The 23,429-nt window shown below is 39.4% G+C and overlaps 1 protein-coding gene across 1 annotated transcript in view; it reads right to left on the bottom strand.

The window, feature by feature from the left end:
- Nucleotides 1-298: 298 nt before the first annotated feature.
- Nucleotides 299-23,429, bottom strand: part of DCAF5 (DDB1 and CUL4 associated factor 5) — a 57,450-nt gene continuing 34,319 nt past the window's right edge. The window contains exons 7-9 of the mRNA XM_015864703.1: nucleotides 15,809-15,875; nucleotides 7,462-7,589; nucleotides 299-2,369 (exon numbers count right to left, since the gene is read on the bottom strand). Coding sequence (XP_015720189.1) covers nucleotides 561-2,369; nucleotides 7,462-7,589; nucleotides 15,809-15,875 — 2,004 coding nt within the window. The 3' untranslated portion in view covers nucleotides 299-560. The remainder of the gene's footprint in view (nucleotides 2,370-7,461; nucleotides 7,590-15,808; nucleotides 15,876-23,429) is intronic.

Raw genomic sequence — 23,429 nt, 5'->3', positions numbered from 1 at the left:
CTTTATGAAGTATCATCTCTCAAGGTATTAGTAAGCTGTGAAAACATCCACCCTAAGGGCTGCATTTCTTCAGCTTCTGAAGTAGAATAAAGAGGTCAGAAAGCTTTATTCCTCGTTTTCCTCAACAAGAAACACACCCCAAGCTACCACCAATGTGATCTAACTCGATCATTCTTCAGACCATAATGTGTAATAAGTGTCAGAATGGAAAAATTCCTTCTTAGAAGAACAATTAAAACTTAAAGCAGTCCTCGTGGTTGGCTGGTTGAACAAAAGACACATGTTCACACAAGAATAATTCAGTCAACCGTCTTAATAAGGATTTACTTTAAACAGAACCTTGTATGGGTACACTAGACTCAGTCTCATTAAAGAGTAAGTTGGATTTTTATACAGCATGAACCACTGGCAATCTAAAACAGACCCACTGAAGAATGGAATGGAGAATCAAACGCAATATTTCAGATCCAAGCTCTATGTGCCTTTAATACTTTCCTTTTTCCCTTTTTTTTTTTTTTTTTTTTTGATAGAGTGCACACTACGACAGACATTTGCATTTATCATGTTTTTAACTTCTTTTCTAAGGATGATTTCTCTGAATCTGCATCTTCCAGCTCCGCTCTGTGTCTTTTCAGTCCTCCACGAGACTGAGCGCTCTCACTGCCTGCAGGATGCAAGTCAGCAGTATCCTCTCTTGTGCTCACATTGTAGCTGTTGGAGTCCATTTCAGACAGGCAGCAGTCTTTGTGCAAGGTCACACCCATTTGTTCAAGGTTGCCATTATCAGCATTTGAGTGCACCTGTAGTCCTTGAATCACAGCCTCCTGTTCTCCAAAACTCTGTCCATTGCTGAAGCATGAAGGGCGAAGATGCAAGTGGCCGTTATTGTGGTTAACGCAGGAAGCGTCGAGGCTCCTCTCCTCACTGTCATCAGTCTGGTTTCTGGAGCAGTGACCTGACAAGCTGCAGATGGCAACAGCGGAGAACGGAGGGACCAGTGAGTGATGGCTTGATGCTGGTTGACAGTTCTGACTATTTTTCTGTTCCACAAGTCCTGCAGTCTGAATGCAAGCTTCTTCAGTACAACTATTTAGCCCTTTGCAGTTAGCTTTTCCATTGAGCTTTTTAGTCTCAAAAGAACGCTCCGCACCTCCACTGGTAGTGTCTTCAGATGCATTTTCTTGACCCTCCATCCGCCGCTGATTGTCACATTCATGACTTTGACCATTACTAGAATTTTCTATCAAACCGCATTCTTTTAAAGTTTCTTTGTTGTGGCTTTCAGTAGAAAGAACTGGGGAACCTTGAGAAACTGCTGAACTCAAGTTCCTAGCATCTTCCTTACTTAGCGAGTGTGCTGTACTGTGCCTTCCACTAGTTCCTGGTTTCCCTTCATCATTCACCGCATCTCCTCTGGAGGATTCGCCATCTTTATTAGCTGAATACGATATGTAAGAGTAATGCAGCCATTTGTAGGCTTTATAAATCTTTCTCTCCACTGATTCACTGTCCGAACAAGGAGAGTTCCTTTCTTTGAGAACTTCTTTGTTGGCTGAATTCCTTTCCGGCGAAGAAGCTGGAGAAGAAGAAAGATCATCTACTTTGATCTGGGGGTAATCATATATATCCTCACCTATGTAGGGGGTCACATTCTCTGTGTTAGTACTAGTCCTTTCCTCCTTTTGCACCTTCTGTCGGCGTCTCAGCGCATTGCGTTGTCTCATAGACGTACGTCGTTCATTCAGTTCCTCTTCCTCTTCTGTACTGCTGCTGCTGCTGGAACTGCTAGATTCGTTCTCCTCAGGACTTGGGGATCGTGGCCTTGGGAAGAGGTCTGTGTCCAATTCTGCCTCACAGGTATTGTCATCAGAGTCAGACTCATTGGAGAGGGCCAGCAGACGTTTATCCTGATACTTTCTCAGTGCTGAGAGCCTTTGCTGACGGGAAGCCATGTCTTCTCTGCCCGAGGGGGATTCAGCTGATCTTAATGCCCTTAAGTTGTAGGCAGTTTCTGCAGACTCTTCAGCCACATGTGATGGGGAGTGATGCAAAGAGGCGGAGGACTCCGACTCACTGTAAGCGGAGCGTTCGCTTACTCCCGCGTGGAGCTGCAGGATGGTGCTCTCACTGAGGTCACTGTCCGAGTCAGAACTCCAGCCCTCAATCTCACGGCGTACCAAGGAGTCAAAAAAGGCCATCATCCGTGGGTCCTCCTGGACTGACTGGTTGGCATAGTCATGCGACAAACCACTGCCACTGTTCAACACAAGACTGATGTACTCTTCATGAGTGTAGAGGCAACGTGAATCATCCTCAATTCTACCATCTAGATCCCCCGTGCAATCAGGCTGCTTATACGGACTCCAGATCTGTAACAGAAAATAAAAAGCAAAACACATGGCTCTGAATTCATAAACTACTGAAGCACTTGAAATAGGGGAGTACAGCAAACACTACGAACGAAGTTGCTGAATTTCTATTATTATTACTAATGTTTACCCTTTAAACCCCTGCTGGCAAGTATTCCAGAGGTGTTTTTTTCCTTTGCAAATTTGTTTTTCCTGCATCTAATACACCCATCCAGAAACCTCACTGCATCTACCATTTCAATACTTTAGCATGTAATAATTTCTCCCAAATTGCAGGACTCTATTTTTATGTGATAGGTGATGCTTACTCACTAACTGTAAGAATAGTCTGTTGCCTACAATATAGTCTTAGCACTAATGAAGGCACTTGTTTCCCAGGAAACTAGAGTTGCTTGTGCCAGTGATGTAGAGCAACACTTCATCCAGCTCCACAGTCAGTCACACCTGATAAACAGGCAGGGTGCTGAATACATGGAGGTAGAAGGTTGGCTTGAACTACTCCCTTTAGAGAACAGTTGTGAAGAGAAGAAAGCCCCTTGGTCTTCTGGAATAGAGCTTGGCAAAAAAGTCCATATCTTTTCCCAATAGAAATCAGACAACTTTTGTTTCGAGAAGAAAAAAACACTAACAAAAACAGTATTTTGCTTCTGTAAATGGGATAATTGCCCTCATTTTAAAGATGCACAGTTAACATTTGTAATACATATCAGCATGACAAGCACTCTAAAAGATGCCACAAGGCTGCCAGCAATTCTGTAACCACATTTTTTCAATAGTGAACAGCAAGACCTTATACCTTTAATACAAAATAAACAAAATAATCTTGTAGCCAATTATTCTGTGCAGCCAAATTTAAGAGGCAAGGGTAATCTGTATTTTAGAATTCTCCCAAACTCAGGCAGTCATGGAATTCAGGATTTGTCCCCATGAACGTTCATACAGGATCAGATGCCACTGGAGATCCAGCTCCCTACTTATTAAACATTTTGCAGTGAGTGATCACAAGGACTTTCCAGAGTCCCAGAAAGACTTCAGGCTAAACATCTTGCCTCAGCAAAACTGGGAAGCATTTAAATTGGTAGCAACTTGTTCAGAGCTCTCTCTGAGGTACCTGAGATGGGCTTCTTTGTAAGTGGAACACCTTTTTCTTATCCCCTGACTGATGCCACATCAGAGAAGAATGTGAGGAAGCGAGAGAAAATCAGTTGGCAGATCATCCCACTGAAACAACTATCTTATCAAGAAGTTCTTCCCTTGTCAGAGGATTAAGGAGATGAACATTAGTCACCAATGCCCCAAGTACAGAGACAAAAATAGGAACAGTAACAGAAACAGAGTATGAAACTAGTTTTCTACTCTGACAGAGATGCTTCAGAAAGCATCTTTTAACTTCTTTAATTCTGTGGTGGTGAAACCCCAAATTTCAAAAGAAGTAGTTACGTTGTTAGCATGAGAATAATTAAACCCAGCTATATTAGATTATCTGATTAGGCAAAGGCAGTTAGCTACAGTGACATTCATCTGTCACCATAGCAACAAGGGCAAATAGACTTTGCTATCTCTGACATACTGATGGTCGTTAAACAAATGGGTCCTGTAACAGTTGTCCTCAAAACTACTGTTACAAAGTATTCTGTTTCCAACACAAAACAGTATTTATTGCTAAAAATCCTTATAGCTTTATCCATTTTATCTTTTCTGGAACTGTCTTCTAACTTCATAGTTCCCTGTGGCCCATCTCTAAGCCCCACATATTACAGGGAACGTCTCATTTATTCCTCCTGTAATGAAATTCATTTTCCTGCCAGCACATCCCAATGTTTTACACTAAGCTGAGGAAAAAAAGAGGTATTTTCTTCCTATTTTGTGTTGCTTAGCCATAGTAATAAATGCTTGTGGCAAGGTGTTAATATTAGTACACAGCTGTGCTTTCTCATACTGTGTTTCTGAAGTCCAGGTCTCTGAAATGGAGGACAATGAACAATTCAGCTGGGTTGATGTGTCCAACACACATCTGGAGTCAAGGCTTAATTCTTCTTTATTAACGAGTTACTGAATCTCATTTTAGGTTTCTGAAGTCTCATTTGAACATATACACACTCCAGATGAACCACTGTATTCTCATTACTAGCAGAAATCAAATCTTAAGCTACTGAGTTAATTATATTCCTGCAGGTGCCTTAAAACAAGATTAAAATAAAGCAAAAAGCATTACCAAAAAGGTCAAAATCATTCTTGTGAATACTATCAATTTCAGTGAGGCTAGGCTTGAGATGAATTTGTATCTCATTTGCAATCAGCATTAAAATAGCAAGTGTGTTGGCAGAAGCACACGGCATTATTGAATGGCTTGTCTGTATCATGCCTTGATGCTGGTGCTATCAGTTCTTCACTTCTACAAGTACTAAAATTAGGCCAGCTAGTCTAAAAATTTAGGGCTCAGACAAACCAACCACTTGCATCCACAATTCATCTAATTCATCACAGTTTCTAAAACAGAGGGAATGGAAAAATCAGAGAATCACTATGAAGTTCTCTTATAATTTAATTAGAGATTTTTAGAAGACAACTGAAGGACAGACACTTCTGAAGGAGTTAATTAAACAAAGACATATTAGCTGCAGTTTCTATGTATGGTTCTTCCTCTTGTCTTCTCCACTTCTAGAGGCAAGCACTTGAAGCATCTGTGCGGGGGAAAGACAGCCATACACAGGAAGGACTTGTGTGCTCAGCTGCTTTCAATGCAGTAAATAGCTCTGGTTGCAGTAAACCTCTTCCACTGCTCATCCAGTTGCCTTTCTCAGGTGTTCAATTAGTCACTTCCTTCACCTTCCTGCCAGTCACCACCACCTTTACTCATTTATTTTCCCCTCTTAAGTGTTCTCCTTTCTCCCTCACTCCTCAATCCATCCATATTTTGCAGTCACTTTTTCCTCTGCTCCCTCAAGGTCCTCCTCCTCAGGCTGCTCCTGCATTACTGTGCCAGGCAGACCCAGCAGCCTCTCAGAACTGCTGGTGCCATTTTTCCCGTTTTTCTTCCACAGAATCACAGAATGTCAGGGATTGGAAAGGACCTCAAAAGATCACCTAGTCCAAAGCCCCTGCCAGAGCAGAAACACCTAATTAGGTCATCTAGATTTTCCCTATTGCTAGTGGCTGATACCATCCAATAATCTATTTGTAGAAGGAACTGAAATGAAGAAGCCAGCAGCACCCAGCCACATGCAAAATGCTGTTTACTAAGACAATGCTGTAAGCAGTAAAGTCATCTGATCATCAAAGAGGGCACAAAATACAACAAAGGGTAAGAAGTTCTGGCTCTGTCAAACTTCATACACCTTTCCCTTGACTTTTCTCTAGCTTACATTGTCCAAGGAGTTGAGTTGCTCAAGGTTACCACACAAGTTTCACTGCTCACACTGTGACAGAACAGGCATTCCCTTTTAAGGAGGCATTCAAGCAGAGATGTCTTTCAAAGAGTTACAAAACCTGTGACAGGATTCTCAGTCAAACTGGCCTTTTAATCACAAGACAAAATAAATAAATAAATAAACATAAAAGCAACAAAACAAAGCAAAAAAAAAAAACACCAACAAAAACAGCAAAAACAAAACCCTGGCAGAAGTACACAAAAACAGCACAGGGGATGTTTATACCAATGCTAATCCAATAGTCTAAGCACACTCATGCAGGAAGGATCCACAGGGTGAAGGGTCAGCAGATCTAAAAATCCAAAAGAAAGGCTTCAGGCTGCACGAATCAAGTTCCCAAAGCAAATAAATTCCTCTGGCCAAACTGCTTTTAAACAGTGGCAGATCAGCTGCTTGGAAATGGAAAGGTCAGTGAGCTGCTACACTTATTCAGTGCACTTTTATTCAGAGCCCATATTTGATAGATTTATGATCAAGATATTTGCATACAAATCTGTCTGAGAGACAGATGAAAGAAAACATAGAAAAGCAGACTAAAGTGCCAGTAGAAGACAGAGAAGATGAACTAGGATCAGATACCAAAGGCTGTAAAACAAGTGGTATAGCAGTCAGTGGGCCACAGTCCTAAGGAATTAGGGCCAGTTCTGGTCTGTATGTTGCAGATCATTAAAATATTCCTTCTCAGGACAAGTTCATTCCATCAACTTGTAGCTGACTAAAGAATTTGTTATTATTGAGATGTAAACCACCTCATTTATAGACATATGCAGGAAAGACCTTTATGAAAACACTCAACAAATGTATAAAGCAGCACTGGTTATAATCCTATTTAAAAATTAAGCATCCTGGTTTCTTTCCTATCACTGACAGACAAATCATTTATATAATTTCTATAGCATAATCTCTAGAGCAGCAGAATGCAAAGTACATTACTGCATCATAATCCCCTGCCTCTCCGCCTTCAACCTCTACTGTCAAAAACAAAAAAATAAAAAAAAAAATCTGCCTTGCTCTCACACTATTGGCTGTCTCTCTTCAAGGAAAAAAGAAAAATCCAGAGCCTAACAGACTTTGCCATCTCTTTACATTTCATATAACAAGACAAGCTTTCTAGAAATACTGTAAGGTGTTATATCATTCAGAGAACATATACAGTGTCTGGAAGCCACAGAACTTTATTGTTAAGTGATCTAATGCAGAGGTGTGCACAAAAATTACAGGTGTCCCTGAAGCAGGAGCTGGACTAAGTTCAGGCTATGCTAAGGCTCAACTATACCACTCAGAGAGACTGTATTAAATTTTCCACACACAGTACCAGAAGCCTTAAAAGATCACACATTATGGCTGTGACCAAACTTTGTGTGGTACTTCAGTAACAAAGAATGAAGCTGGGAAAAAGAAGTTCTTTTTTGAGGTACAAACTCAAGAAATCCTGATCTCTTACCTCTAAAACCTTCAAAACAGAAGAGTGGTTTCAAGTTGAAAAATTCAGTAAGACATATGCATTATCTTAACCAGGCAAATGAGACATACCACCTTAGAAATGAACATAATGAGAAGACAGAGGGGGTGGGGAAAAGAATTATCTGAAGGATTTGAGCAAAACACAACACTTCTTCCTGAATTACTACAAGAACATGTTTACTGACAACTAATCTTACCTTTATAATCTTTTCAACACCAGAAGAACAGATCATATAAGTGTGAGGATTAAACCGGACTTGGTTTACAATTGACCGATGACCTTTCAATACCATAAAGGCACCATTGACAACCCTGCCAATGCCACCTAGGGGAAATACAAAAACAACTGAAATTAATAATTACATGTCCATATTGCTTTCATTTATAATCATACAAAGCCATTATATTTGACAACGTGCTTCAGCTTTCTGCAATACTTAAGGCCTGTGCTGGCTGTAGAATTCCAATTTTATGAGTAATGCCCCTATGAAAAGCTGCAAGTTTGATGAAAGGCATCCTTCCTGTAAATTAGGACTTGGAAGTTAGCTTTAGTTCAACCATCTAAACAAACAATAAAGGTTTTTGACCCAACATGACAAGTGTGTGAATAAGAACAACATACATACATTATGAAATCACCAGTGAAACCATACTGCCTAAGGCACGACACTACTCAACTTGTGAATGTGAAGCAGAGACAAATAAAGAAGTTGATTTTTTAATAGCTGTATTTTTTTATATTAGCAATTCATTGCAGTCATAATTGACCCTAGTCCAGTGGATAAGAGTTTAGGACAATCAATTTTAGGACTAATAGCCTGAATTACCACATCACAGCTAGACTTTTCTATTTCTTAGGTTACACAAATGACAAAGAACTGGAGCTTACATCCATCTCCTCCTTTCGTCTTAGAGGTACCCACGCCTTCCACTCATAATGAGTGGAAACTCAAAATATCAAACTGATGTGTATGAACTGGGATAAGGATTCAGAAATAAGGAGTCACCCAACACCTAATAATCCTAAACTTGTCTGCAAACAGAAAACTTTCCAAAAGCTGTAAAGATCTATTTACTCAGATCATTTTCTGCAGATCAAACTGCAGTATTATCACACTTCAAGACAGAAAGATAACATACCTGAAAAGGAAAGAGAGATGAAGAGAGATGATGATCAAGTCAAAAACAAAACAAATAAAACTTGATGCATCAACTCTGTCTACAAAATAAAGGCTGATTTAAAATTCAAGTAGCTGGAAAGCAAGATGATTCTGGTTAACATCAAGATGCATTCACCAGAATTGCCCTGAGACTGAGCTACCTGCAATAGTTCATCAAATGTTATCTTGGGCTCTTTTAATTTTTTTTTTCCTTTCTTTCAGATTCCTCACAACCTTTCATTCCACTCATCCCAACAGACGTTCATGACCACATTTGTGGCTGATGGCAAGTTGCCCTACTCCCACAGCATTCTTTCCAGACAAATCATAGTTGTCAATCCAATTGCATCTATCAAGCCAACTGTACATGGTTACATCAAGTCCAGTTCTCAATGTGTTTATCTTGACCTAGCAGACAAACGTTCCAGGAAAGAGGGTCTTGGGACCAAAGAGACAATTTGCTCAGGAAATGTTTCCAAACCTGTAAGTAATGCTGAAAATAAGTTTTAATCAACCATGGACTCTAAGCTGCCTGAATTCAGCAGGAAACAACAAATACACTCAATGAGGCACTTACAGAAAATTCAGAAGTTAGAGGGACAGTGAGCAAAGAAAGAACCATAACAGAAATGAAATACAAATTCAGGGCATCCTTAACTTGGGCTGCATTTCTAAGTTAGTCATTGGCCTCTTGTGAAACCATCAAGCACTGTGAACTGACCCATGATTATTTACCTAGTAGGACAGTATTAGCAGTTATTTAATGTTGTCCTCTGAAACTTCAAATGTTTATAAATTCATCAGGAGCACTGGATGAAGAGTACACAACATGCCGCATCTAGAACACAGCTCTCCCTGGGCCTTTTTCCACATTCAATCAGTGTGACTGAACTCCAAAGCTTTCTGCTTTTAATAATGAAGTTCCCTAAATCAAAGATGATTCCTTTCAAGCTGTTAATAGTAAAATCAGATGAAGCACAGTCCTAGAACATACCTCACTCCTTTTAGAGTGAACTTGATTGAACTTCTCCACAAAGCCCCTTAAAACAACTAACTGCCAATTACAGGAAAAGTCCCCATGAGCTTTGTGATTAGTGGAATCACAAAGCTTAGCAGTCTGCCTTTTCCAGTAGCATGAAAGGTTTCCATTATTTAAAATAAAAAGCACTGACTCCAGCAAGGCCCCATTAATCTTTGTGTTGAATGTAAGAGACTGCCCCAGCACCTCATTTTGGAGAATTCCTTTGCCTGATGTAATTTTAGTCTACCAACTCCTACAAACCTCAGTGATATCCCTAATGCAAAGCTGCCTTCTCTATCCTCTCAGCGGACCCTCCATATTATAGTAGCTCAGAGGAGCTGATAGCCTATTACATGAGTATCTCTGAGGCAGACAAAGTCATGTTCAAACTAGTCTGGAATGCCCCTGGTCTCTCAAATAGTCCAGGCTCAGCAGAGACTGAGCTGCAGCCATTCATCTTCTAGCCATCTCACAACCTTGGCCTGCTTATGTCAGCTGGCAGAAGTAAATAAATAAATAAAAGGAAAATAAAATGCATCTGAATGTTAACTTGAGGTTGGCCACTCAAATTCCTGATGCCACCTTCAAATATCACGGCATACTCAGAGCTGGAAAAGACCCATAAGGATCATCAAATACAACTCCCAGCTTCCCACAGAACCATCTACAATGCAAACCACACTCCTGAGAGTATTAGTTCAGATGCTCCTGTCTATCCATGCTACAAAGCAACATCTCAATTGCTTTCAAACCATCATGTGAATCAGGCTGGTTAACTTCCTAACCACTGGGAGCAGGGATGGAAATACAGGAGCTGGTCTGACAATACTTCCCAAGACACGTTAGACAAGATGGTGGTAATGCCAAGGCACATCTACATGCTACAGTATAGACGGAAACAATAGTACAATGCCTTGAAAGCAGTGGGTGTGTTCTAAGTTATCAAAGGGATTACATATTGACTTGCTTTATTATTTGTGTTTTAAATTTTATGCTAATGAAACCCTAATAATTATGCAGCTTTGCATATTTATGAAAATGAGCTGATGCTCTCAATTTAAGAAACACGCTTGATGGTACGCAGCAACAAATTAAAAACAAACAACAAGCACACACTAGTGAAACAAGAGTGAGAGCAAGCTATGTGGGCAGCAATCTGACTCCCCATGCCTAAGATTCACAATGCACAGCAGTATTTAAACCAAATAAACAATTGAAGAAACTGCTTGGAGAGTAAGAAAAAGAGAGAAGTGAATATTACAAAGAGCACCCTAGTGCACAAATCCTCTAAGAATGTGGAACAGTCTTTAAAGTGATGGAAGCTGCTATGCTACAAAGATTTTTAACAATTCAAAGCACTGGAGAATTTTCTGGGATGAGGAACAATCTTCACTGTAACAGAGGAATTAAATGACCTCATTAAAAAGAAGCCCTTTCTATCTAGGACACTGCAAAAGCAGCCCTGCTGGTTGTTCATATAAGGTAGAAAGATGCTCCATAGAGTAATGCATAACATCATACACGCCTTGTGAATTACTCAAAGCGCTGAAAGCTCCTGAGAAAAAACAGATATCTACAGCTGCTGCCAGTGTGCCACAGCATGCCATCTGACTGTAGTACTTGGCACTACAATAAAAATCTAACTTAAAAATAATTTGGTTTTCATTAATAACAATACAGGACACATTTAGACCATAGGCCGCAACCCCACATTTGAATCCTATGAGGTCACGATGTGCTCATGGGAGAGAGCAACATTACTGTTGCATGCTGAGGAACTTCGACATTGCTTCACGTCCTTGCACCAGCCAAGCAAACAAACGAATATTCCTAGCATACAAGACCTCTGCCATCGGGGCAGATGATTATGCTTATAGCCCTTAAAAAGTCCCTGGCCACTTGCACACCCCCATTTTGTTTTGTACAGTCATGCCAGATGGCTTTGCTCCTCAGACCTGTCTGTAGTGAAGCTTAAACACAAACACTGCTGTCCTGAAAGCACGGGTTCCTGCAACATCCCCTCTAGCAGAACCAGGATCCTGATTCCAGCTGTAGTAGCAACCAGAACAAACTTGAGGTTTCTCAGCAGAGACAGAATTGGCTTTGGTCACACCAAAGACAGGGTGAGAACAAGGGCTAGCTGAGAATCTGTTTCAGCAAGGTAAGGGATGGTTTGGGGGAGGCACCAGGGAAGTCTGCCTTAGCACTCCTGCTGTTCCTGTAGAAAGCAAAAGGCTGCATCTCTCCAAAAGAAAGCAGATCCAACACCAGCTGCAGCCTGTCACCTTCACCACCTCCCCACCACCACTCAGGATAGGTGAAATGACCAGTGAAAGCACATGGAGTGGTGGGTTGGTGTCAGCTGCTGCCTTAGGCAGCCTGCCTTTCCAGGCAATCCCTACTGCACCTCACCTTCCAAAAGCAAAAAATAAATTTAAAAATCAGATTTAAACATTTAAAGAACAGGTGCAAAGCTGTAGCAGTAGATGCTATTTTGGACATCTGTTTTGTCCCTACTTTTGTTGTTGCTCAATACCTGCAGTATCCATACCTTATCTATACCAGCTGTCCTACTGTTGTTGCTGGCAGAGACAAGCAACAGTGTGAAAGCAAAAGACAAATTTATTATAAAAATGAACCTCAGCACAACCTTCCCACTCTGATCCCTTTTTTCCTTATCTAAGAGAGATGACTACTGTGGTTCTGCCCCACCACAGACTTGCTGCAATCACTGCATAAATGTCCCATAGCACACTACCATCAGCACTGACCTGAAGGAAGAAACGAACTACAGTCCTAAAAGCAAAATGATCCCAAGACCACTGCTCACAAATAAACACATTTTTATTGAAATTAAAGATGAAAAAAAACCAACACAAGTTTCCAGGGTATTCTCCCCTGTGAGTGAGGTCAGAAAACTGACCCTAAGTGAGCACATACATAAAATCTCAAGAATAACAAGACATTATGAAGTAACTAATCACTTATTATTCATCTTCATCTGTCAGCCTGCAACTCAGGAAGCTGAAACCACAAGCTGTCTCCAACGAGACAGCCGTGTTCAACTGTTTTTATTAAAAGATCTGTTGCTGAACTCTTCAATCTTAAGAGCAGTCTGCGTTTACAGTGGCCAAGAAAAAGGGAAGAAAAATTGCATCAGTTTTGCTGAAAGTTCATGCAATTAGTTTAGTAACTGTACCACAATATCAGGCCCTTTCTTGCTAGCAGTTGCAGTCAAAGACAGAATTAAAAAGAGGTCTTGAATCAGTTTGTAGCTCTGATTTAGTAAAGTTTTTGTAAAGTCTGATAAGAGCCTGACAATGTAAACTGAAGGACTGCAGACTGCCTTTTTCCAGTCACAACTAAATATCACACACCTCACACAGCATCTTAGAGGAGTATTACAAAAGCAAGAGAGAAAAGCTCTGAATTACAAAAATGACTCAGAGTAGCGAGTGAGGAATATAAAGCCCTACCAAACCCTCCATTACTCCACAAGATACACCAGGTTCTGTCTTGAACAGAGATTCTTTACCAAGAGACCATGTTTATGGGAGTGCGTTCTAATACTGCCTGAAGTGTTTGTGCTGTTTAACAGGCTTGCTGAACAGGTCACTTCTCACTTCTAACTTTCCTTTAAGTCAGATAAATGTCATGGAAACTCAGGACTGCTTTTCTTCTACCAGGCCAATGTATATATTTTGCTAGAATCTTTGCCTCTGAAGAAAATGGAATAATTGCTTTAAAGAGGAAGTTGGCTAACAGACTTACCAAATAACTGGCAATTACTTCTGAAGCAACAGTGGATGGAGAAGGAAGTGGAATAACTAACAAAGTACTCTGTTTTTAAATAAGGACAAAAGGTGATTTAAAAGCAACTCCTCTTTAGGCACTGGAAATCCTGGCCTGTTTAAAACAACCTAAACTTGTAGAGACAGTCGACAAGACTCTTCAACAGAAGAGCCTCCTAAGCAGCTTAGGGAATATTTTTTTACTCCTCCCCAGTTTTTACATAAATCCTGTCTTAAAAAACTAGTCTGAACAAAACCACTGGAGGAATCTCCATCTGAGGAGAACAACTCAAAGCAGCCTACAGGTATGGCAACTCTGATTTGGAAATATTTGCAAAAAAATAAAAAATAAAAATTAAAAATTAGGGGGAAAAAAAAAAAAAAGGTAGAATTTGTTCAATTTTCCAGGCAAATTTACAAAGCAGGTATCTGGATTCCTCCATCATGAAATAAACTTGCAGTTGTTTGACTGGTGTGTTTCTTTCCATTCCTTATCTCTCTCTAGTAATATTGCTAACCTTTAGATAGCAAGTAGTAACTACACCTGAGCATAACCAAAGGAATCTGTTTCAGAGTTGTCCTTAAGGAAAAAGTATCTAAAAAGATTTATGCTTGAAAATATGGGGGTTTTTTTGTTTGTTTTGTTTTTGTTTTTTACTGATAAATGATATAGTTTAATGGAGTTGTACCATAAATATTTATAGCAACAGTGTCTTAATTCAACTGTAAAGACAGACATCACTTGGGGCACTACTTTTATTTAAAAAAGTTACCAACAGGACATTATATCATCCTGTCTAGTTTGTGAAATATTTAAATGAAAAACCACATTCTATCCCTTAATACTGCAGACCCAAGTATGTTCTTAATTTAAGCTAATAATAAGAATAAGGAGTGTTCCTCTGAAGCCGGAGGTTTCTAGGGTCTCCACACCTGATAGCAAGACTCCTGTTCCAAGAAGGAAGCAGAGCAAACTATAAATCAACTACTGTGAACCACAGGATCAGATTTTAAAGAGGACATTTCATCACAATCAAAACAGGCACAACCCTTCAAGTGAAGAAGAGCTTCAACAGCACTTCTGAGTGAAGAAGAGCTTCAACAGCACTATTGTGAGTGATTGGGATGGGTAATGTGTTATTTGCCACGAAAACAGAATTTCTGTGTCTATCAAAGCTCATGAACCTTTTGAAATCTTCCAATAAATCTCATGTAAATCGAGCAGTTCTCTAAGACACGCGGGTTCCTACTACAAGATCTTTCAGTTCCATTAGGCAAGTACTGAAGGCAATTGACATGAAGTAATTAATTTTGTAACTGAAATGTTGCAAGTTTACTGACACCCTTCCTCAAGTTTCAAGAATCAGAAACAAAAAAAGCTGACTGAAACACACATGACATTGTTTTGAAGTAATTCTAGCTACTGCTCTGCGCAAAGATCCCAGATAAAAAGTTTGTCATCTGCAGTTCTCTGGAAAAGAAAATAATCAGGAGCATTACAGCCAGACAAACACAAACGCCTTAATTTAATAAATGCAAAAAATGTCATTCTACAGTGCTCACATGAAAATTTACTGATAAATAGTATTTAAATGTATGTAATTTTTGTTTTAAAGAGAAGGTAATTCCATAATTAATAAAAGTATAACAAAAGAAAAAGAGAATCATACAAATTAAAAGCTGAGCAGAAGGATGTTTCTACAAAACTTATAATAAAAAACACTAGGCCAAGAAACAGGCATTTTTAACAGGACCATCTTCAGAACTTCTGGACTGCAACACCAAATGTTCACCAGATAACCAGTCCAAGATTCAAACAACATTTTACTCAAAACTCTACTGGTAACCAAACCTTTAAGCAGCAAATCATCCTCTCAGCTCGATTAAATAGTGGTGATGAATGGCATTTCAAAATGAAACAAGATCTTTTCACTTCATCTCCAAGGCAGATTGCAATTTGCTCTCACTATTGTTAGAGTACCTCAAAATCATGAAATAACACTTGGTTGTCCTTAATACCACTAAGATGTACAATTTAAATTGTGAAAGTCATTCAAAATAGAAGCAGTAGATTTGCTTAGAAATTTAATGAGAATGCAACACCACTCTGACATTTTAGAGATGCTGACATTGTAGGGCCCAGAGGTAATAATGGATGACGTTGTATAGGCAAACTCTACATATTACTGGATGATATGAAATCAAATGCTACTGTTACATCCCAGGCTGTTGCTTTTCTTTACTCAACATCATCTCTCCAATTCTTTTACACAGACTTTGCTACAGTTACTTTCTTAGCATGTCTGCCCCACCTTCAGAATGGTCAAAAATAGCCCAAAGCAATAATTTCTACCAGCAACAGCACTCCTCCGCTCAGAAAGTCCAAGAGAATAACTGCTTTGTACTAGAATTCAGTGCGAGGATTTTGGGGTGGGAGGAAAGGTACAAGAGAAGACAGGTGCACTGTACAAAACAGGTCAATGTACTGGAAGTGTAAGTATCAGTCTGGAAATCCATAAACATTTTATGCTGCAAGCTTCACTAGTATGAAATAACAATAATAAAAACTTACCTGCTTCTGGATCTGGAGGAATCCTCCACATATACAAATTGAAGTCATCAGAGCCCGAAAGAATGTACTGTTAAGAATAAAAATAAAAAACAGTTTACCACAAGGTAACACATGAATTAAGTTATTCTTGATCTGGCTTCTCAAAACATAAAAAGAAAAAAAACAAGATGATTTTCTTATTCTTTGCACTGCACTGGTCAACTTATCCTTAGGTAGGGGTAAGGTACAACAGAAAAACACTTCATCATTGTAAATGGACAGAAGTTCAAAAGTACTCTTCATAAATCCAACACCCAGTGTCCAGAGAATATGGCTTCTTTGCTACATAAGGTTATAGACAACGACTGGCTTTGATGCATACAGAACTATATCAAACTTGGATCTTGTAGCTTGCAACACTTGTCTTTAAAAAAAAGTTTTAATTTTTTTTTTTTAATGTTAAGTCGTTTGTTCTTTTTTCCCCTCAGCTCTTAAACTGCAAAGAAAAACTTCTTCAAGCGTGTACCTAAGGAGAGAACCAGCACATCCGCTACACATAAGCACAACGTGCATGGCTCAAGGCAGTCTACTGCAGACCATCAAAGGTCAGTCAGTGATGATGGTATCCTTGAACACTGAACAAAACAAAAGTTGAGCACTCTTACCAAGTCTCAAGCAGACCAAAACAAAACATGTGAATCACACTGATTTTGGTTTTTTTCCTGATTACAGTTCCTCTGAAGAGATGGACAGATTAAACATTTAGGCAACATTTAATCTGTAATAACCCTACATAACATACTGCAAACATGCACTGGATTAACAGTTGACATCTCATGTGGAAAAAAAGCTTACGCCCTTCAGTTCAAAGAAGAGGCCATAAGCTGTGCCATGTCTTCAAATATCTCTTTTCCAGTGAACTGTAAATCCCAAATTAGAGATGAGATGACACATAACAGAACCACAGGCAGATATCAATTCTATTTATACTCATACAGAGAGAGTCAATCTAACATCCTCAATGGACTTGGAACTTCTGCTTAATCAATGTAGTCAAAAAGATGTTTTTTAAATTTTATTGTAATTATTTGAATAGAGGAAAGGAAGAAACAAATAGAGCAAGACCATCTTTTTTCTAACCTTTGATAAGAAAGAAATTTTGTTTTGTTTGGCTCAAATATAATTGGTTTCTGTCTTTCATTCTCCAGGGATACATAAACTCATCAGGCAAAGTATCACCAAGCAGTGAGAAGACAAGTCCTGGAATAACATAGGACTGAGAAACAAATAAACAAAAAACATATACCAACATGGAGAAAGCTAATATAAATTTGCATATATTCTGTTTGCAATGCTAATTACATTCCTGCAGAGTTTGGATGCTTCCAACCACAAAAAAAAAAAAAAAAAAAGCAATCACCAGCTACTGAAGTTCCTTCTCTGGTCTCCAACTACCACAATCCAACCATTCTTCTCTCTTTTATTTTTAAAGACTTAGGATGTGAGTAAGCATTTATGAATGCAATTCTGCTCATTTTTCTGGTAGGTAAGAAGCACTGATCAAACACGAGTCCCATTTAAAACTTGTGTGCACTAGTTCTGCATCACTCATAGACCCTTCCTTTCCATGCCAAAAAAGCAATTTCTGCAAGTCAACATGTTCAAGCACTTAGGCAGCTAACCTCTGCCAAAACGACCTGACAGTGCCAGGAATACATGCTTCCCCTTTCATTTGACTGCTTGTAAACGTTAGACCACAGCAGGCTGAGCTGCGGTGCCAGATCTACACAAATTAAGGCTCTCACAGGCAACCTCCCAGCAACCAGAAAGAAAGCAGCTCTCATACATTTTGGTACACAGAAAATGAATGCTTCAAAGAACAGCAAAAAAGTCTTGCTAGAAGTTATGAAAAGTGTTGCCAACCATTGGCATTTATTACCAAAGCATTGCTGTTTAAGCAATGACTGGCTTGCCTACAAAACATTAAGATGAGAACCTGTAAAATGCTCAGTATCTTGAACTTACAACCATAATTCATATTTTTAAAAAAGTTCTAACTCCTTAATATGAGAACAATTTACCATTTTATGCAATAAATCAAACGAGTCTAAAAATGACAGGCCCAGAAGTGACAGAGCATCCTTTGATTTGCAGATGGAAACACAGTATGACCTGTAAACTCAATGGGTAGTTTTCTAGGATATCTGGCATACTACTCACTGCCCACTGAAAACTCCTGATTGAGGATATTCTCTGTTTCTTTAGAAGAAAGAAAATAAAAGATGAGCGTAGTCTCCCAGCAATGGGGACTAATGGCAATTTGACTATATTATCTTGAATAGAATCAAGAGGTCAAAGCAGGTGATTATTCTCTTTACCTGTCCCTTGAGAAGCCACATCTGAGTATTGGATCAGGGGGACCCATGAGGACACAAGAGCAACACTAATAAATTGGATGGAGTAGAGAAGGGCCATTGAGACTGTGAAGACACACAATCTGTGAGGAAAAGCTAAAGGAACTGGCCTTATTTAGCCAGAGGTGAAAGCAAAGGGACATACCCCAACGATCTTCCAAGTGCCCAAAGGAACACAGAGCAGTCAGGGATGACTGTCCTCAAGGGCGTGCAGTGATTGCTTAGGAAGCAACAGTTACAAGTCACAGCAAGTAAAGTTCCAGCTGAGCACTAAGGAACAACATGTTCAGGAGTGTGACAAATGCCCCAGCAATGCAGGGGAATCTCCATCCTTTCAAATACAAAATTTAACCAGACAACTCCCTGATCAACATGATCTGACTTTGAAAATGCCTGCCCTGATATACAACTTAGGAAAAGTTGCTTCCTGAGTTCTTTTTTGATGCAATTTATTCAATGAAAAAACAAACAAAAAAAAAAAACCCAAAAAACAAAACCAACAACCTCTAACACTAACAAATAAAAACCTTGAGAGTGTTTTTTGTGTTTTTCTCTTGGTTTGGTTGCAGAGGCAGGGTCAGGAAAATGCCTACCTGGAATTTTTCAGTACATCACAACATCATGAAAACAGGAAGACAACCTCTGCCACACAGACAGAGTCATAAGCTGTAGTTCAGCACAAGGACTCGCATAAATCCTGGCGCATACAATTTGGAGAATTTAATTAAATATATATATATATATATATATATAGGCAAGTTATTTAAAATAATGGCTGAGACTGGTAGGGACCTCCAAAGGTCATCCTTTCCAATGCCCCTGCTTGAGCAGGCTCACTTAGATCTGGCTGCCCAGGACCACATTCAAGCAGCCAACTCTAGGTAGATATGAACTATCTCTGTTTAAAGCACCACTTCAGTTAGTCATGCCCTTGTAGCTTAATAATGTTTGCAACAACCCAATATAAATACAGCTAAAGTATTTTGAAGTGCATTAAGAGGCAATGAGGATGAATGAATACAGCATCAGTGTTACGATTGATGTCTAATCAAAGAAGAAAGCTCAGCTTCTGAAGAAGTCACTGTGTCTAATGCTGGAATTAAGAGAGCCCTGAGTAAGTACCAAAAGAATTAACTGATATAGTGTTCTATACAACATTAATGTTTTAAACTACAGACTGTTTTAAAACTATAAATCATATATACTAGCTGGACTAGTAATCCTCAGAAACATCACGTTCTGCAACATGGCCACAATTTGTGATCTTCCACTACCATCAGTGAAGCACTAAGTGTGGTTTTCCATTCTTCTACCATGTTAATGATACCACTGGGATGTATGTTCTCTTGATGTTCTCACAACATAGAGCTGAACTCCTAGAAGCATAACGTAGCTTCCCAGCTTGAGACAAAGAGCCAGACAGAAGTATGACTTTATAGCTATAGCCAGCTTAAGCTTCAAGAGCAGGCATCATGAGTACATGAGTAGTATTGCACAAGACAGCAGAAACCCAAGGCTTCTGGAAGGCACAGTTGGGCTAACATTTACATGATCATCTCTGTAAATCTTTATTTCACATATACAGCATTAGTATACTGCTAAGTTAACAGTTTTCCCACACAAGTTGAAAGTTGTAGGATAAAGGTTGAGAAATTAAAGTCAGTTGATACTACCAAAGAATTCAAAGAAATAATTGCTGTTAAGTACACCAAGCCTTTGTTAATAAGGCTGAAATCCTGAGGGAAGGCAGTCGACCTTTTAAAAGGAAGGAAGAGAAAGGAAAGAAAAGGGCTTTGGAGTACAGCAGATGAAAGAACATCATGCTGCATATGCTTAGACTCCCCTTTAATTCTGTCCAAGGATTTCTGGTCCTGAGGGGATGTACAAAGAGTAATTTCCAGGAGAGTACCTTCCGCTGACTTGCTTCAAGAAGAGAAGCCCAAATAATCAAATCACAGAGGCAAGAAATATATGCACTCAGAAAGATGAATAAATGCACAGTAAATGCACTCCCCTTCTCCCACTCTCCCCTCAAAAGACAAACTCTAAGCAGAAGGTAACCCAGAAAACTGGTGTTGTGCTGAATTCTGCATCAGACCAGACACAGAGCTGGGAGCACAGATGCTCAGATGTCTGAGGGGAGAGACCAATATTAAAACCACCTGTTTCATTGTCTGCATTTTTGCTGCTGTATCTAACTAGGACTTCAAAAGACAACATTCAGCATATTCACATGAACACAAGATTAGAGAGAAAAGCAGTTGATAATAATTATTTTTTATTGTTATTATTATAAGAAGAAGAATCAGCTTCCACGTCTAGCTGTTAGTAACAATGACAGGAAAAGGCTTCCAGATGACTACAAGCTGCTGATTCAGAAGTTTGCCTTAGAAGGAAGAAAATTCTCAGGCGTGGTTAGAGTCTGCTGCTAGAAAAAGAACAAATTCAGTCCGAGCTTCATGTATGCATGAACTGCTTAAAATGAACCGCCATCAGGAATCTGGCAGAATCACGCTGGACTAGTGCTTCCCACTCATTCCACTGCAATACGTCTCGTTTTCTCTTTCCCCAAGGAGATTAGAACAGTTGATACGAATAAGCAGAGATCTAATCTGTTGCAGCTATAGTCTCTTAACAGCAGCATTAGCATTGCATTTTGCAATACTAGCACTCTGGGGATTTATTCTTACTACTGCTGTTCTGAAAGCTCTCAAAATCTCACAGGCAACATTTACTCAGGTACTACTGAATATGGAGTATTTCAATAAAATTATATCTAGCCTTATTCCATAATTTGCAACAGCCATGTTTCCTGTTTCCATAAAATTCCCTGTTGTTTATGAGTGAGATCAGTGATATTTTTAAACTTTTGGGCCTATCAATGGGCCAGCAGATGTGGATCGTATTTCCAAAAATATGAGTGGTTCTTTGGGTTGGGCTTACTCAGGTAGTAGAGAATAAGAACTTAAAATAACTTGCCTTAAAATGCACAACAGAAAAACATGTAATCTCCATTTTATTACACATGGATAAATGTGGCCATAGGTAACAGGACATAGAAGACAATGACATTTTTAAGTAACCAACAGGAAATGCCAAGCTGAAAAAACTTGTGTGTCTACAGATGTCCAACTTAGGGTCCCTCCTCCTAAAGACAGCAAGAAGTCTGAGAGACAGAAATTCCATATTACTGCTTCCTATTTTACCAACAAGTCAGCTCGGAAAGAGTCAATTCACCTGAGCATGTCTGCCCCTTTCTCAACAGGGCCAAGAAAATTTTCAACATGAAATAGCAGATTAGACTTTTTTTTTTTTCCTCAGGCATTTAGAGAGATTTTCCTTATTTCCTTTAAGTACATCAAAGTTCACATGCTAAGGAAGAAGTACAGAACCTTAAAGACTGGGGGCCAGTTTCAATTCTGATAGAAGTCCTGAGGGCCCCAGAATTACGAATTTATTTTAGACAGCCACACAGGTGATGCCTTGTATGCAGGCACTGAGCAAAAGACATTACCATAATGACATCTCCACTGAGCATGAGGAAGCCCAAATGGAGACCCACAGAATCGTAGACAGTTGAAGGGACCTCAGGGGATCATCTAGTCTTAACTCCTACTAAATCAGGTTCCCTAGGATAGGTTACAAACTGATCCTTAAATTAACAAACTGCCTATGAAATCACTATGATCTACTTCTCCTGAAACTATTTCAAAGGAGATTAGGAAGCAAACTACACATTAAAAAAATAAAAGGGCCAACTCGTAACTGTGTGTGTATGTATTACACATCTCAACACAAAATAAAATTGCACACTTTGATGAAAAATGTTTGACAAAGATTCTTTTTTCCCCCAAGTACAGCTGCTTCTTTGGCAGAAGAGTTTCATTTGTAAGTAAGGTGCCTAGAGCAGGTACAGGCATCTCAACAAGACTAAATCTGCCTTATAACTATTGATATTTAGTTCACAATTTGAATGCTAAGTCTGCATTTTTCTGCAAGTCAAAAGCCCATAGATTTATTTTTATATCATCTTTCTGTTGTTGTGCCCACAGATCAGGAAAAAAACCCAACAAGTTAAGGACACATACACGACTGATGGTCAGACTTAAAGATCTTGAATGTTTTCTCCAAACTAAATGATTCTATGAAGGAAAAACATTTTTTTTTTCTATTTAAAAAGCAAAAAGATGTGTGCACACACACACACACACCAGCAAGATAATGCAATCTGTGTGATGTGGGCAATTCCGGAGGTATAAAAAAAGACTTCCCACAAAGCAGACATACCACATTTTTCCTTTCCTCAAGCAAGCAAGAAGTAAACAAAAGCCAGTTGACCAAATATTTCTGTCTCTTTTCATGCCTTCATCTTTGTGTCAGGCTGTTCCTTTATGCTGATGAATCTTACAGTATGGAGTTCCTATGAGTACAGCTAGAAGACCTGCTCTGATGATTATCTGCTGCCCTCCTCAATAGGTACACTCCCACATACAACCCTTGTGGCTCTCATAACACAGTAGCAGCCTGTGTGAGTTGGGCTTCCCTGGGCTTTATTTTAGTCAGCTTGCACAGGGTTTAGGCAGGGGCCAGCAGAACCTAAGAACCACACAGGACATCCCCTTTTAATGCCACACTACTTGGTGTGTCCCCTCACAATGCAGCCCAGAAGAGCAACTGCCTCTTCTTGTTTCAGAAATTCTCACTGTCCTCTGCTAAGAAATTCCTTCCCTCAAGAGAGGTAATCAGGGGGTAGGGTGAGGGAGTGGTGTGATGCAAATAACAGCTCTACCTGTGCAGGTGGTTCATCTCTTGCTGCTGTCTCAATGACAAGGTCTAAAAGTAGAGGGAGATAACTGGGGAAAATTACTGCTGAAGTATGTTTCAGATAGCTTATCCCTTTTAGTAGATGAATGATCTTCTGAATCATATGTTTCTTTTATATTCTTCCTTGTGTTAAATCCTGGGACCTGAATCCTATCCTTTGTGCAGTGTCTGACACTACAAAAGATTCACCTTACAATTAGTTCTGGAACACATCTGCTTTGAGTACAGCCATATTCTCCATACGCTTTTGTGCAAAAGCCAGAGGAGCAGCTTGAAACCTTCATTTCTGGGTACTGTTGTTCAAGAGGGTTCAAACTGGCACAAACAAGAGCTTAAGAGATTTCCATCTTGGCCTGAGAATCAGGCAGGTACATCCAAAAGCATTTTACAACAGTAGCTTTGTT

This window comes from Coturnix japonica, chromosome 5, assembly GCF_001577835.2.
Source record: "Coturnix japonica isolate 7356 chromosome 5, Coturnix japonica 2.1, whole genome shotgun sequence".
Taxonomy (NCBI): domain Eukaryota; kingdom Metazoa; phylum Chordata; class Aves; order Galliformes; family Phasianidae; genus Coturnix; species Coturnix japonica.
Note: the sequence above shows the minus strand (reverse complement) of the source record. Positions and strands in the feature narration are given on the sequence as shown.